Source organism: Onychomys torridus, chromosome 21 (assembly GCF_903995425.1).
Source record: "Onychomys torridus chromosome 21, mOncTor1.1, whole genome shotgun sequence".
Lineage (NCBI taxonomy): Eukaryota > Metazoa > Chordata > Mammalia > Rodentia > Cricetidae > Onychomys > Onychomys torridus.
In genome coordinates, this window is record NC_050463.1 from 28,277,324 (window position 1) to 28,290,116 (window position 12,793).

The following is a 12,793-nucleotide window of genomic DNA, read 5'->3' on the forward strand; positions in this document are numbered from 1 at the left end:
TGTTTTGTATGTTTAGCCTTTTCTTTACTTATTATAGACAGAATTGCACAAAACTAGTCACTTCCATAGACAAGCCAGTTAGAGTCGAATGGGTGCGTGGCCTTGATGGAGATTAAGCTCTGGGAGGAAAGACATGCAGGTAAATATCCCCTAAGGAATTTCTACAAATAAGGAAGGTAGCTACAGAGCAGCACCCGGTCCCAACACACACACACACACACACACACACACACACACACACACACACACAGAAAAAAGAGAGAGAATGCTTGACCGATCACGAAGAACAAAGTAAACTCCATAATGTATCCTGAGACCAAACTGACCGCACACTGCCTTTTCTTTATGGTGTTTCCTACATTATCCTATGGTGCCACCATGCACTCAAAGGCTCATGGCAGAAACCTGACGTCATCCCTTCTGCGCGGTCCCTCTCCCTCTATCTCCACATTCTAAGATTGCTGAGCTATTTCAACATACTTCCAAGATACCGCTCCAGCATATCGATTTCATTCCACTTCATTATTTCATTTCATTATTTCATTTCATTTCATTTCTATGGCTCCCATTTCTTCTCCCTTGGATTGCTGTTATCATTTTAAAATTAAGTTTTTAAAAGACTCACCATCTCTACTCCATTATCTAGCTTGTAGCCAGAACAAAGTCTCTAAAACGCAAGTCTGAGCAATCATTTGTTCATATACTGTAACATTTTTCAAAAGTGTCCAGTATTTTTAAATTTAGCCAAGGACAAAAACACACACACACACACACACACACACACACACACACACACACACACAAAAAAAAAAAAAAAAAAAAAAAAAAAAACATGTGGACCTTGGTGATATCAGAAGTTTAAGGCCCCATACTTCTTATTTCTAACCTTTGGGACAGTCTCCCACCAATATACCACAGTAAACGAAATAGACCCTGCCAACCCACTACCTGCCCTTAACCAATGAAAAGAGACAGTCATGTCTTTGGTTTCCCACATTAGAGTTCAAAGCTCATGTTACTACAGTCTATGGTCATATAGAATATACATACTACCCCAAAACTTCCAATGCATAATGAGTTCAAACAGTCTCAGTTTCTTATCTCAGATGGGAAATTTGTCAAGGAAAAAAACAAAACAAAGCTACCTTAGACAGATGGGTTCCACACTCCACAATTGGCTGTTAGGGTGTACCAACCTAGTGTCTACCATTCACTGAACTAAACTGAACCTCGCAGAGTAAGAAAATGGCAGCGGTTTACAAAATCAGACGTTACGGCTATAACAGCTCAAAGATTTATGTATCCATCTTATTATGCTACCACCAGCTCCAAATTGATCCTTATGATCTACAGTGTCCTGAGAGACTGAGAAATGCCTAGTTCAAAACTCAGGATGCCAGGGCAGCAGGATGTGTTGTGCGAGTCTTCTAACAACCCGGTGATGATTTCTTCCTCCAGAGCTCGGGCTGGCTCTTAGAACACCCTTCCTTTTTACAAACCTTCCACACTTTGTTTGAGTGTCCTTTGTCAGGACTGACATGCAGGTCGGTGGTGGCTATAGTCGCAATGCCACCTTCTTTCCTCTTTCCGGGGGAAATGAGGACACGCACCTCCCTCAGCCCCCAGGCAACTTTCAGGTCTCCACAACTTCACAAAGATGTCTCCCAGCAGGCTAGCAATCCCACTTTGCTAATTCCCACTGCCTGGCAATGTCATTCACGTGAGTCAGGAATCTCTTTTGAACTTTCCTAACATCCTGAGAACATGCCTCATGGCCCCAACTCCCTCATTGTTGGGCATGAGCTACCAGGTGCAGAGGGACTGAGGAGGCTGGGAGGTTGCATCCGCCCAGTCATGTTCTCCTTGCTCCTACACATCACCTGTCAGTTCCTTGGAATTGGCTCGAATTTGTCCCAGAGCAGTAATTTACATGCATTATTTCCTGTATTCTCAAGGAGATGAATCTTTCAACAACATGAGGCAATCATTTCTCTGAATCCATCCAACCACAATTAATTCCTTAGTCACCCACATAGACTTCAGGCAATGACATCCTTTTGAACTAAGAAAAAAACGCATCATATTCCAGTAATACAGCCACATAAATGGGGAGGCTAATCACCCCCTCACCCAAACGTGTCCTAACTGTAGTGCCCCCTCAACTGTTGTTCTCCATGTGTAATCCTTCACAGGAAGGATAGGAGAATTTATCTGACAGCCAATCAAGCCTGGAGAAATGAGAGACAGATGTTGATTGTGCCAACATGGTGAGACCATCTCAGCTGCACTGAAGGTGCAGTAAATCCCAGGATCTTAGGCCCCCTGTCAATTCTGATGAGGTTAAAAACACGAAACAGCAAGCTGCTGACAAAACCCTGCTACACAATCGACAGAGAACCACTTTTTTTTTTCCTTCAGAACTTGGAAGGAGCCAAGACTCTACTTCCTATACCAACAGCCAAGGATGACCTCAGAAAAATCAATCCCAAACTGCATCTAGTCATAGGCTTCCTATCTTACTTTCCAAAGGAAGACTACACTTCAGGAAAACACTACTATAGTTAAGGGTGTTGCAGAACTACCATCTCTAATTCCGGAACCCCTGAGCCATAACTAGCACCGTTTACAAAGGCCGACTCCAGCCCATGTAGCTTTTTCCTTCTATGAAAAATTGAATTCCCTTATCGTTTCTTTTATATTGCTTTGTTCATTAATTTTCTTTCGTGTAGAGGAGGGGCACACAAGATTTTATACAGATGGAAACACTGGGTTCGGGGAAAAATGAGCTAGGATTTTGTTTTCATTCTTTTACTTACTACATGTAGCTCCCAGTAAGCTGAATAACCTGTCTGAGAATCCATTTGTGCTTCCATCCCATGGGCTGCTTGCTATGAAGACCAAGTGAGAAAATCATATCAAAGTTCCCCAACAACTACATAAAGAGAAGTTTTTATTCTTGTCATACAGCTGTGGTTTCTGCATCCAATAATAGAAATATTTTTCCCCAAGGGGGTGAAATAATTCCATATTGAAAACAATACAACACTAAAGAGAAAAATGGAAGAAGCAAGCAAAAGTGAAAAGACCTCCCACGCTCATGGGTGGGTGGAATTAACACTGTGAAAACAGCCAGATTTCTGAAAGCAAACTGCAGCATATCCAATGCACTCCCATCAAAATTCCAATGACTTTTTTTTTTTTTTTTTTTTTTACAAAACTAGAAATAAATTCTAAAATTCATATGGAAGTGCAAGGGACCACAAATAACCAGGTCAATCCTAAGCAGAAAGAGCAATGTGGTAGCGACCGACAATATCTGATCTCAAATTATACTACAGAGCCAAAGTAACAAAACTGGTACTAGCACACAAACATAGACTAATGCACTACAATAGAGAGCATTTAAATAACCCATGCAACCACATCCACCTAAATTTTGACAAAGGTGCCCCCCCCCCAAAAAAAAACCACATTGGAGAAGATAGCCTCTTTAAGAGTGTTGGGAAAACTGGATATCTCTAAGTCAAAGAAGGAAACCAGATATTTATCTCAATTAAAAATAGATCAAAGACTTCCATGTAAGACCTGACACTCTGAAACTGCTAAGAGAAAGCACAGAAAAAACATTTCAAGACATAGCATAGCCAGAGATTTCCTGAATAGAACCCCAAAAGCACAGGCAACAACTCCCAAAATTGACCAGCCATATTCCATAGAATGATCAGGATTCAGCATAGCAAAAGAAATAATCACAAAAATAGACAAACTACAGAATTCAAATCTTTGCCAACCATACATCAGACATGGGATTGTTTCCTAGAATATATAAAGAACTACAAAAATTAAACAGCAAAACACAAGTCATCCAACCAACAAATGGGGCAATGAAATGAATAGACAGTTCTGAACAGAAACACAAATGGCCAATAAATATTTGAAATAAAGTGTCAATATTCTTAGACACAAGGTAGACACCAAGTAAAACTGCCTTGAGACTCCATCTCACTAGCTATCAAGAAAATAAATGGCAGCCAAAGCCAGTGGAGATGTGAGAAAAGAGGCACTGTCATACATAGCTGACAGCATCCTGACTGGTACAGCCTCTGTGGAAATCAGTATGAAGACTCTCAACAAACTGAAAACAGAATTACGATATGGTCCAGATACACCAGCCCTGTGTATATTTCCACAGCAACCTAGCACAGAGAGCGGTACAGCTCATCTGTGTTTACTGTTGCGCTATTAATAACAGCTGGGAACTGTAACTAGCCTAGATGAGTAACAACAAGTTAATGAATATGTGTGGCCATATATGCACGGTATTTTATTCAGCCATAAAGAAAATGAAATCATATTTGTGGAAGAATAGTGGATCCAGAAATCAGTTGTTAAGCAAAAATAATCTAGGCTCAAAAAGACATGTATGTGAGATGTGTGTGTGTGTGTGTGTGTGTGTGTGTGTGTGTGTGTGTGTGTAAATGGGACCACAAGAGGAGTGGAAGAAATCTTAAGAGAAGGACAAGTCGGTTGGGGGATTAAATGAACATACAGGACAGGAAAGCAGGAATGAGGACTACTTAGGGGGAAGGGAATCAATGAGAGAGAAGTGGGCAGGGTGGGGCTAGGCAGTGGTTCTGGGAAACAAACAAGAATAAAGTTCCTTGACCTCAGGTACCCAGATACTGTCAGGAATCCCAACCCTTTGCATGAGACATTAAACAATACAGTGTAGGGAATTTTGTTGTTTCCACACTTTGGGGTCTTCTCTCTTACCCAGTAGACACACAGTCAAGAGCTCAGTAAAGTCTGATGAGAAGACTCCTGTGCCACACAACGACTGAGGCTGGTGTTTGCGTATTCTGAAAAATGTGCTCATCTACCATATGAAGCAAAAAGCCTTCTGCAGTACCAAGCCTTGGGTTTCACAGCAGTCTAGCAATGCTCACACATTCCGCAAAAGTTATCTCTGAGGCCTGAATTCTGAAAACAAGTTGTAAACAATGTGCTCTCCGTGTTTATCCTACCAGGGCTCTGAACCTGGTCAAGACTGTGGACACGAAGTTATTCAAATGCCTGAGGCCTACCGCACTGAGAAGGCGTCCATGGAAGCCAGGCTGTTACCCCAAAAAGATCAACCAAGAAGTAATACTCAAACAAAACTCCAAAAACTCATGCTCCTAAGTCATGTGGTCTGTCACAGACTCAACTACAGAACAAGACAGTAAAGTGAACCTAAGAAGGATGGGCTGCACACATCCAATTGGTACAAACATTCTGGGTTGTAAAGGCAAGCAAACAGAATGACGGGCAGAGTCAGCAGCACTAATATAATAGCCCAATCCATCATAAAGCCTAATGCTTATTAGGCATCATTATTGACTCCACAGAGACATACCCTAACCCCTAAGAAGTATATCCCACCAATATGAAAGCACTAAAAGGTTAAAATGAAACCACAAAATTAGTTCATATTAGAAAGTTCATATAGCATAGGGAGAGTAAAAAAAAAAACAAAAAACAAAAAACAAAACTACATGCTATGGGCTTGAAGAAAGCCAAAGAGTACACAGTTACATAGAACATGTGACACAGTCTACTTAACATAGCACTCACGGCTGTGTTTGTATTTCAGGACAATGGTAATAATGAGGCAACATGGTTGAGGAGTTATATTTATTGGACCCAATCATATGTCAGACTATGTGCTTATATTGCTTATTTAATTCTGGTGACAGGTCATCCAAAGATGTTTGAATCCTTCTTTGCTACGTTACAGATAATGAAAGTAAACTTCAGGGAGGTCACATGGCCCAACTCACACCTAATCTCAGAGATACTGACTGTACCTATAAATAATGAACAGCCAGGGTAGTCCCTAGGGAATGGCTTTCATCAGGCTGGCCGTAAGCGAAGCCTGTAAATGGATAACCTACCAGGCTGCCTTCCCTTATGAAAGGTCCTGGTTTAAAGAGCCAGTTGGAACTGGCTATCACCCAGAATGATGAAACAGACATTAAAGTCAGGACCAACTGGCAACACGGGCAGGTTGAACACCGGGTCCAAGCAGTGCAGCGCCCAGTGATGAAAGGGGTCACTGGAAGAGGGCTGAAATGGACAGCTCAAGAAGTAGCTATGGATACAGAACAGCCCAGAGGAGCTGACAGAAGATACCAAAGAATGATGTGCCAGGTAGAGCGTGGACCCCAGGGATGTTTGAAGTGGACAATAAATGGTAAAGAATGGAGAACTATGTACCCTGAGCCAAACAGTAGGAAAAAGACAGCCCCCCACCCCAGATGATACCTCCTGATGTTTTGCCTGTTTTGACACAACTTCTGTTCTGACTCATAAGTCAGAGGGCTGCATTGATAAGTAGCATCAGATTATACTGCATATACACTGGCCGGTCATGAATGACCTACGCAAGTTCAGGCTTTACTCAGATTACAAACAACCCCTAGATTACAAAACAAATCCTCAAGAATATTAGGGCTGAAATGGACTTAGTTTTTTATTATTTTATTTTATTTTGGTTTTTTAAGACAGGGTTTCTCTGAGTAGCCCTGGCTGTCCTGGATCTCACTCTGCAGACCAGGCTAGCCTCGAACTCACAGAGATCCACCTGGTTCTGCCTCCTGAGGGCTGGGATTAAAGGTGTGCACCACTGCCACCTGGCCTTCATTTTTTAAATTCATTTATAGTTAGCAGGCAAAAAATAAAAAGTTCCTTTATGCCATTTCCATGTACCTCATTTCCTTGTATAGACATAGCCTTTTTTTTTAATTTTAAAAGGGATTTCTTCTTCAAGATTTATTTTATTTTGTTTTGTATATATGTATTTAAGTGTATCCTGTATGTGCAATGCCCTTAGGGATCAGAAGAGAGCACTGGATCCCCTGAAATTGAGGTTACTGATGGTTGTCAGCAGCCATATGCACGCTGGGAACTGAACTTTCACCCTCTGCAAGAGCTGCAACTGTGATAATCATGAGCCATCTCTTCAACTCCAAATAGCCATTCGTAAAGAAGCCTCTTAACAGAAAACAAAACAAAACAAAACCCAAACAAACAAAAAACCAACCCAGCCTAACTGGCATGCACATAGACAAGATTTGAAGAAAGACAAATTCTATTAATATTCTATAAGACATAGTAGTTGTTTGAATACACTAATGTATAGCCCATGAGAGCAGACAAAGACCACTAAGTTGCTAAAACATCACAGCCATGTGGTCAGGGACTGTCTTCTCTAGAGATGGGGACTAATGAGTCCCGAGCCTAGGAATTTCCTCAAAAAAAAAAAAAAAAAAAAAAAAAGTAACTTTAGGACAGCCAAAGCTACTAATGTTCTTACACAAAATTTTCAACTAAAAAGGAAGGGAAAAAGCAGACTGTGAAAATATCCTAACTTATCTGAAATCAGGGGATATTTACAAAACAAATATCAAGCTGGCAAGATAGCTCAGGAGTTTGTCCTCCAAGAATAGAAGACCTGAGCCAATAAAAGAGTTTGTGTACCAAGACGGAAGACCTGAATTGGATGCCTGGAACCCACATGGAGGGAGAGTATTAACTCTCATAGGCTGTCCTCTGTGCATATCATGGCATGCTTACCTGCATATTCACACACATATACACAAGTGAAACAAACATAGTTATAAGAATTTTCTATCAAATATTAGACACTGGTAACCACAAAGAGACAGAAATAAGTGATTCACAAAGATTATCTTATTACCACATGTCTGAGCACTCTGAAAACCCCAGAGTCTCTAACACCTTTCTTCTTTAGGCTCATCTCTCTTTCTACATAAAACTTACTGTATCAGACTCCTGCATGATTCACTTGCTGACTTGTGAAACTCAACACTAGAGTACAAGCGAACTCAGAAGGGGAACTTTGTGTTGTTCCCTCTCAACCTCTGCTGTTCTGAAAACCACCCAAGGTTCAGAAGGCACTAGAAATATTAAACAAACAAACAAACAAACATATGACAAGATGTGGAGCAATTTGCTCAACTTGAAGATACCTTGAAGCTTCTTCAGGGGCTCGAGGATTGGTTTTTGGATTCACAGTTTCACTCTACAGTGCAGGGTGGCCTGGAACTTGCTATGTCTTTCAGGCTCACCTCAAATTCATATTCCTGTTGCCTTGGCATCACAGGAACTGGGCTTAAGGCATGTGTCATGCTTGGTTACTACTGCACCTTCTAAAAAGTATTTCAGAGTACCCAAGAATGGAGTTGAGAACTAAAAAGTACAGGTGCAAGACAGGAGAGGTCAGCATTCATTAGCATCATCAAAAATTTTTGTAATTCTAACCAGATTGTGCACTCACTCTCTCTTGCTCTCTCTCTCTCTCTCTCTCTCTCTCTCTCTCTCTCTCTCTCTCTCTCTCTCTCTCTCGTGTGTGTGTGTGTGTGTGTGTGTGTGTGTGTAATGAGTTGGCAGGGAGGACATGAAGTTCTAAAAGTAACAAATAATTTTGATTGGCCCAAACTACCCCTAATAGGATTTTAAATAAAATATATGTATGGGTACATAATATCTGCTTTCCATCCCACTCAAATATTCAATACTAGAAGCTCTCTGTTATCAATAAAAAGGTTAAGATGGAAAATTGGTTTCAATGTCATCTATAAAAATCCCTCACGGGAAATTGAAAAGAGTGGCAAGTTCAATATACGAACAACGATGGCATGGCAATTCTACTTTGGAAGTGAGTCTTGATCTATATATGAGAGAGCCTGACATGTTACCCAAAGCAGAAGGAAAAAGCATACCACCCACTCTTAAGACAGGGAAATATGAAACCTTAGCCACGCGAATACACGGAACCTGAGTGTGATTTTGGTCTAGGTGAGCAACAGAGTGACCTATGAGAACTCAGTGTTATTTCTACTCAAGAACCAGCTCCTTCACCAGTTTAGACACATAACATTGGTGAATCTAAGAGTCAGGACGTGTTTACACTTCTGCTTCTGGTTCATGCACTAGTATGTGAAAATGAGAACACACACACACACACACACACACACACACTCACACACACAACCTGAAACCTATGCCAGATGGGAAAATTAAAACCAAAAGCACTCTCTGAATAGCACTAATGACACAGACAACTGCTTATCAATAAACAACGGACAGACAGAAATCTTTTCCTCAAAGATATACATCTCAAGATCCCATTGGTTAGAGCTTCTTGGGGATGCAGATGAGATGCAGATATAAATGGGGATAGATATAGGAATGGAGATGAGGATGCAGATTGGGATATGGATGGGGATAGAGATGGGGATGCAGATGGGGATGCAGATAGGGGTGTGGATGGGGATGGGATAGGAATGTAGATGGGGATGTAGATGATGGGGAGGCAGATGCAAATGGAGATAGGGATGTAGTGGGGATAGGAACTCAGATGGAGATGCAGATGGGGATGGTAGTGCAGACGATGATAGAGATGGTGGTTTAGGACAGGGCCATCTATACCAGCAACACAGGATGCACAGGTCCTAATACCTGCTGATGAGTCCAAAGCTCCAACATTGGCAGTGCCTGTTGGCAGCTTATCTTCATCCCTCTAAAGCACCTAAATGTCTTCTCAGAGTTAGCAGAACAAAATCAACATATATAACTTGGTAGAGGAGCCCTTGCCTGTTCATTACATTCATTACAGAATGTTTTCTCTATTCTCTGGGATCGGCTATATTGGCCTATTGCACAGCCAGCTTCATTTTCCTACAATCCCCTTGCACACATCTTGCTTGGTCAGAAATGGTCTCCCTTCCTTCCCCACCAAAATGTCCACGAGGGAGCATTTGAGGGCAACATGTTTTATGAGTTACAATACATCAGATTCTCTTCCTAATACATTCTCTGCTGGTCTGTCCTACTGGGGAGATGTTTGTGTATGAGACAGTCTTCTCCTCTCAGAGAAGTAAGTGCCATGAGGGGAAAAGGAGTTTTGCTCCTCGATATATTTAAGTATTGAAACAATTCTGTGTGTGTGTGTGTGTGTGTGTGTATGTGTGTGTGTGTAGTTATTATACAACTAGAGAGAAATGAAAATAGGCATGAATGAAATACTGAACTCACATATTCAGAGTGATGACATGGAGTGGAAAGACATCAACTTCTAAAGAAAATTATTTTCATTCTATGTGTGTATTTTCCTGCATGCTTGTATGTGTACCACATACAGGCAGTGTCCCTGAGGCCAGAAGATGGGAACAGAGCCCCTGGCCCTGGGGTCACGGGGAGTTGGGAGATGCCAAGTCTGTCCTGAGCACTGGACAAGTGTCATCTGCAGGAGCAACCTGTGTTCTTAACAATGGAAACGATCTCTCCAGACCCAAGAGCTCAACTGAAAACAAAACAATCCCAGGCACAGGGATGCCCAAAGGAGACCTCAGCAAGCAGACCCTTTCTCAAGCTATACCTTTGTTTCAACTCTGTGTGTATGTGTGTTCATGCCAGCTTCTTGCCATGCCCCCTTTCCCATTCCGCCTCGCTTCTTTTCTTTTTTTTAGTCCAGTACTGGGGATTGAACGTGGGGACTTATACAAGCTAGGCAAGAAAGAGCTCTACCACTGAGGTACATCTCCAGTCACTTTCATTTTGAGAGAAGATCTTGCTATGTACCCCAGGCTGGCCTGTAACCTGCAAACCCTCTACTTCAGCCACTGAAATAGCTGAGATTATGGACTATTCTCTCTCTCTCTCTCTCTCTCTCTCTCTCTCTCTCTCTCTCTCTCTCTCTCTCTCTCTCTCTCTCTCTCTGCCAACTCATTTTCTTACATTCTCCATGATTAAAAATTACTCAAAGCTTTTTCTGAGAACCACGTGAATTTCTCATATTTCATCTTTATTTTTTTCCAAGGAACAAAAGTCTTGATGGGAGTGTGGTGGTACCTACCCAGGCACTGTCCATTCCAGCCTCGGAAGCCTTCTGTACAGGGGATGCACTGGTAAGAGCCGGGGGCGTTCACACACTGCTCATCGGGACAAGTGCTTGGCGTCAGACACTCATCGATATCTGAAAAATTAGGAAGTTAGGCAGTGAACATTTTATCAGGAGGCCAAAACAAACTCTGAATCTCATCATTGGAGTGAAGAAAAAAGTCATCTTTTTATTTCAGGGAAAAGGATAAGTAGAGGTCTGGTTATCACTGGATCATGCAGCAAATATCCAGCAGGAACACACGGATACAGCAGGGGTATATTTCCATACACTGGAAGGGTGGCCTTCTCCACTCTAGGAGGCAGTGGATTCTCTGAGGCCACACTGGGGACCAGACCTTCCAATGACAGCACTCTTGCCAGAAAGAAGCAAGAAATGAGGACGAGTGTGAGGACATCACATATCCATCTGACAGAGGTGCTCTCCATAGATAGGAAGTCTCCAGGGAAATCTTCACTTTGCTCTTATGGACCAGAGGACACTCTAGGCTTGAGTAATATAAAATCTTTCATATTACATGAATTCCTTAGAGGCAGAAAAGAATGAGGGGAGAAGGAACTTATCAGATACTTCAGAAAATTTTCCAGAAATACTTGAGAAAACTGACCATTTATAAATATCCTCTACTATAGATGCCACTGTTACTATCCACGGCTAGAGGATGTTATTAATCATAATTCTTTTCAAGTGAGAAACCACTTTAAATATGATTAGGATTTTGTCAGTGTGTGTGTGTGTGTGTGTGTGTGTGTGTGTGTGTGTGTGTGTGTGTGTGTATGTCCCACAGCACACATGTGGAGGTGAGAGGATTTGTGGAAACTGGTTCTCTCCTTCCACCATGTAGGTCCAGGGACTGAACTCAGGTTGCCATACTTGGCAGCAAACACCTTTACCCGCTTAGCCATCCTGTTAGTCCTAAGCATGGTATCTTCTTTTCGGGATACTAAAAAGAGGGAAAGAGGGGGTTCTAGTTTAAAATGGTGCCAGTCTGGGGTCACTATCTCCTTTTGTTATTTTCCCAGAGGAGGATTTTTTATTTAGAGAAGAACAATTAATGTCAAAGTTTCCCAATACAAAGTGTATGGGACAGAGGACCTCAGAACCTACCTGTGTAAACACACTTTTAGGATGCAAGCCAAAACACGAAAGTAAACATAAACAGAATTGGCTCACTAATTAAATCACCACAGGTATTTGGTGTCTTCCTTTTAGATGCCTTTAAAACCACTCTATGAAAGATGCTCTTGTGGGAAGACGCTTGAAGCAAAGATAGTTTAAGATCATGGGAGCCTCGGGGCGCTGTTGTAACTTTTTTTTTCTATCAGTGAAAAATTCATAAACACGACACACAGTGTTCAAGCTCTCTCTCTCTCTCTGTCTCTGTCTCTGTTTCTCTCTCCTCTTTTTTTTTTTCCTTTTGGTTCAATGTTCTGGGACTTCTCACCATTACATTTGCCAGTTTCATTGTTCCAAAAGCACAGTCTCCACTGGACGTGAATCTTTTTCTTTTCACAGTAGAAATGCACCAGCCAAATTGAGGATTGTCATTAGACCTACAGACAGCTGGCTCTGTGTGGAGCAGCCCAAGGCAACACCTGCAGATTTGCCTCAGCACTTCCTGCTTGTCCTCCATCCACAAATCTGGGGCCACCTGCCTTGGGACATTTTCATGTGACAAAGTAAGAGCAAATGAGATAATGTCTGAAAATGACAATCGGCCCCTTGGAGACACAGCTCTGTTTGAAAGCAGCTCACTCCCTCTATGGCATCTGAGACAAGCTTCAGGGAGCCAGAGACCTGGGGACCTTTGGTTCTGGTCCACCACGGAAT

General features: G+C 41.9%; 1 protein-coding gene across 1 annotated transcript in view; it reads right to left on the reverse strand.

Annotated features, from left to right (window-relative positions):
* The window catches only part of Ltbp1 (latent transforming growth factor beta binding protein 1), a 394,201-nt gene that overhangs the window by 94,446 nt on the left and 286,962 nt on the right, over positions 1 to 12,793 (reverse strand). Inside the window, exon 19 of the mRNA XM_036171423.1 lies at positions 10,919 to 11,038. Coding sequence (XP_036027316.1) covers positions 10,919 to 11,038 — 120 coding nt within the window. The remainder of the gene's footprint in view (positions 1 to 10,918; positions 11,039 to 12,793) is intronic.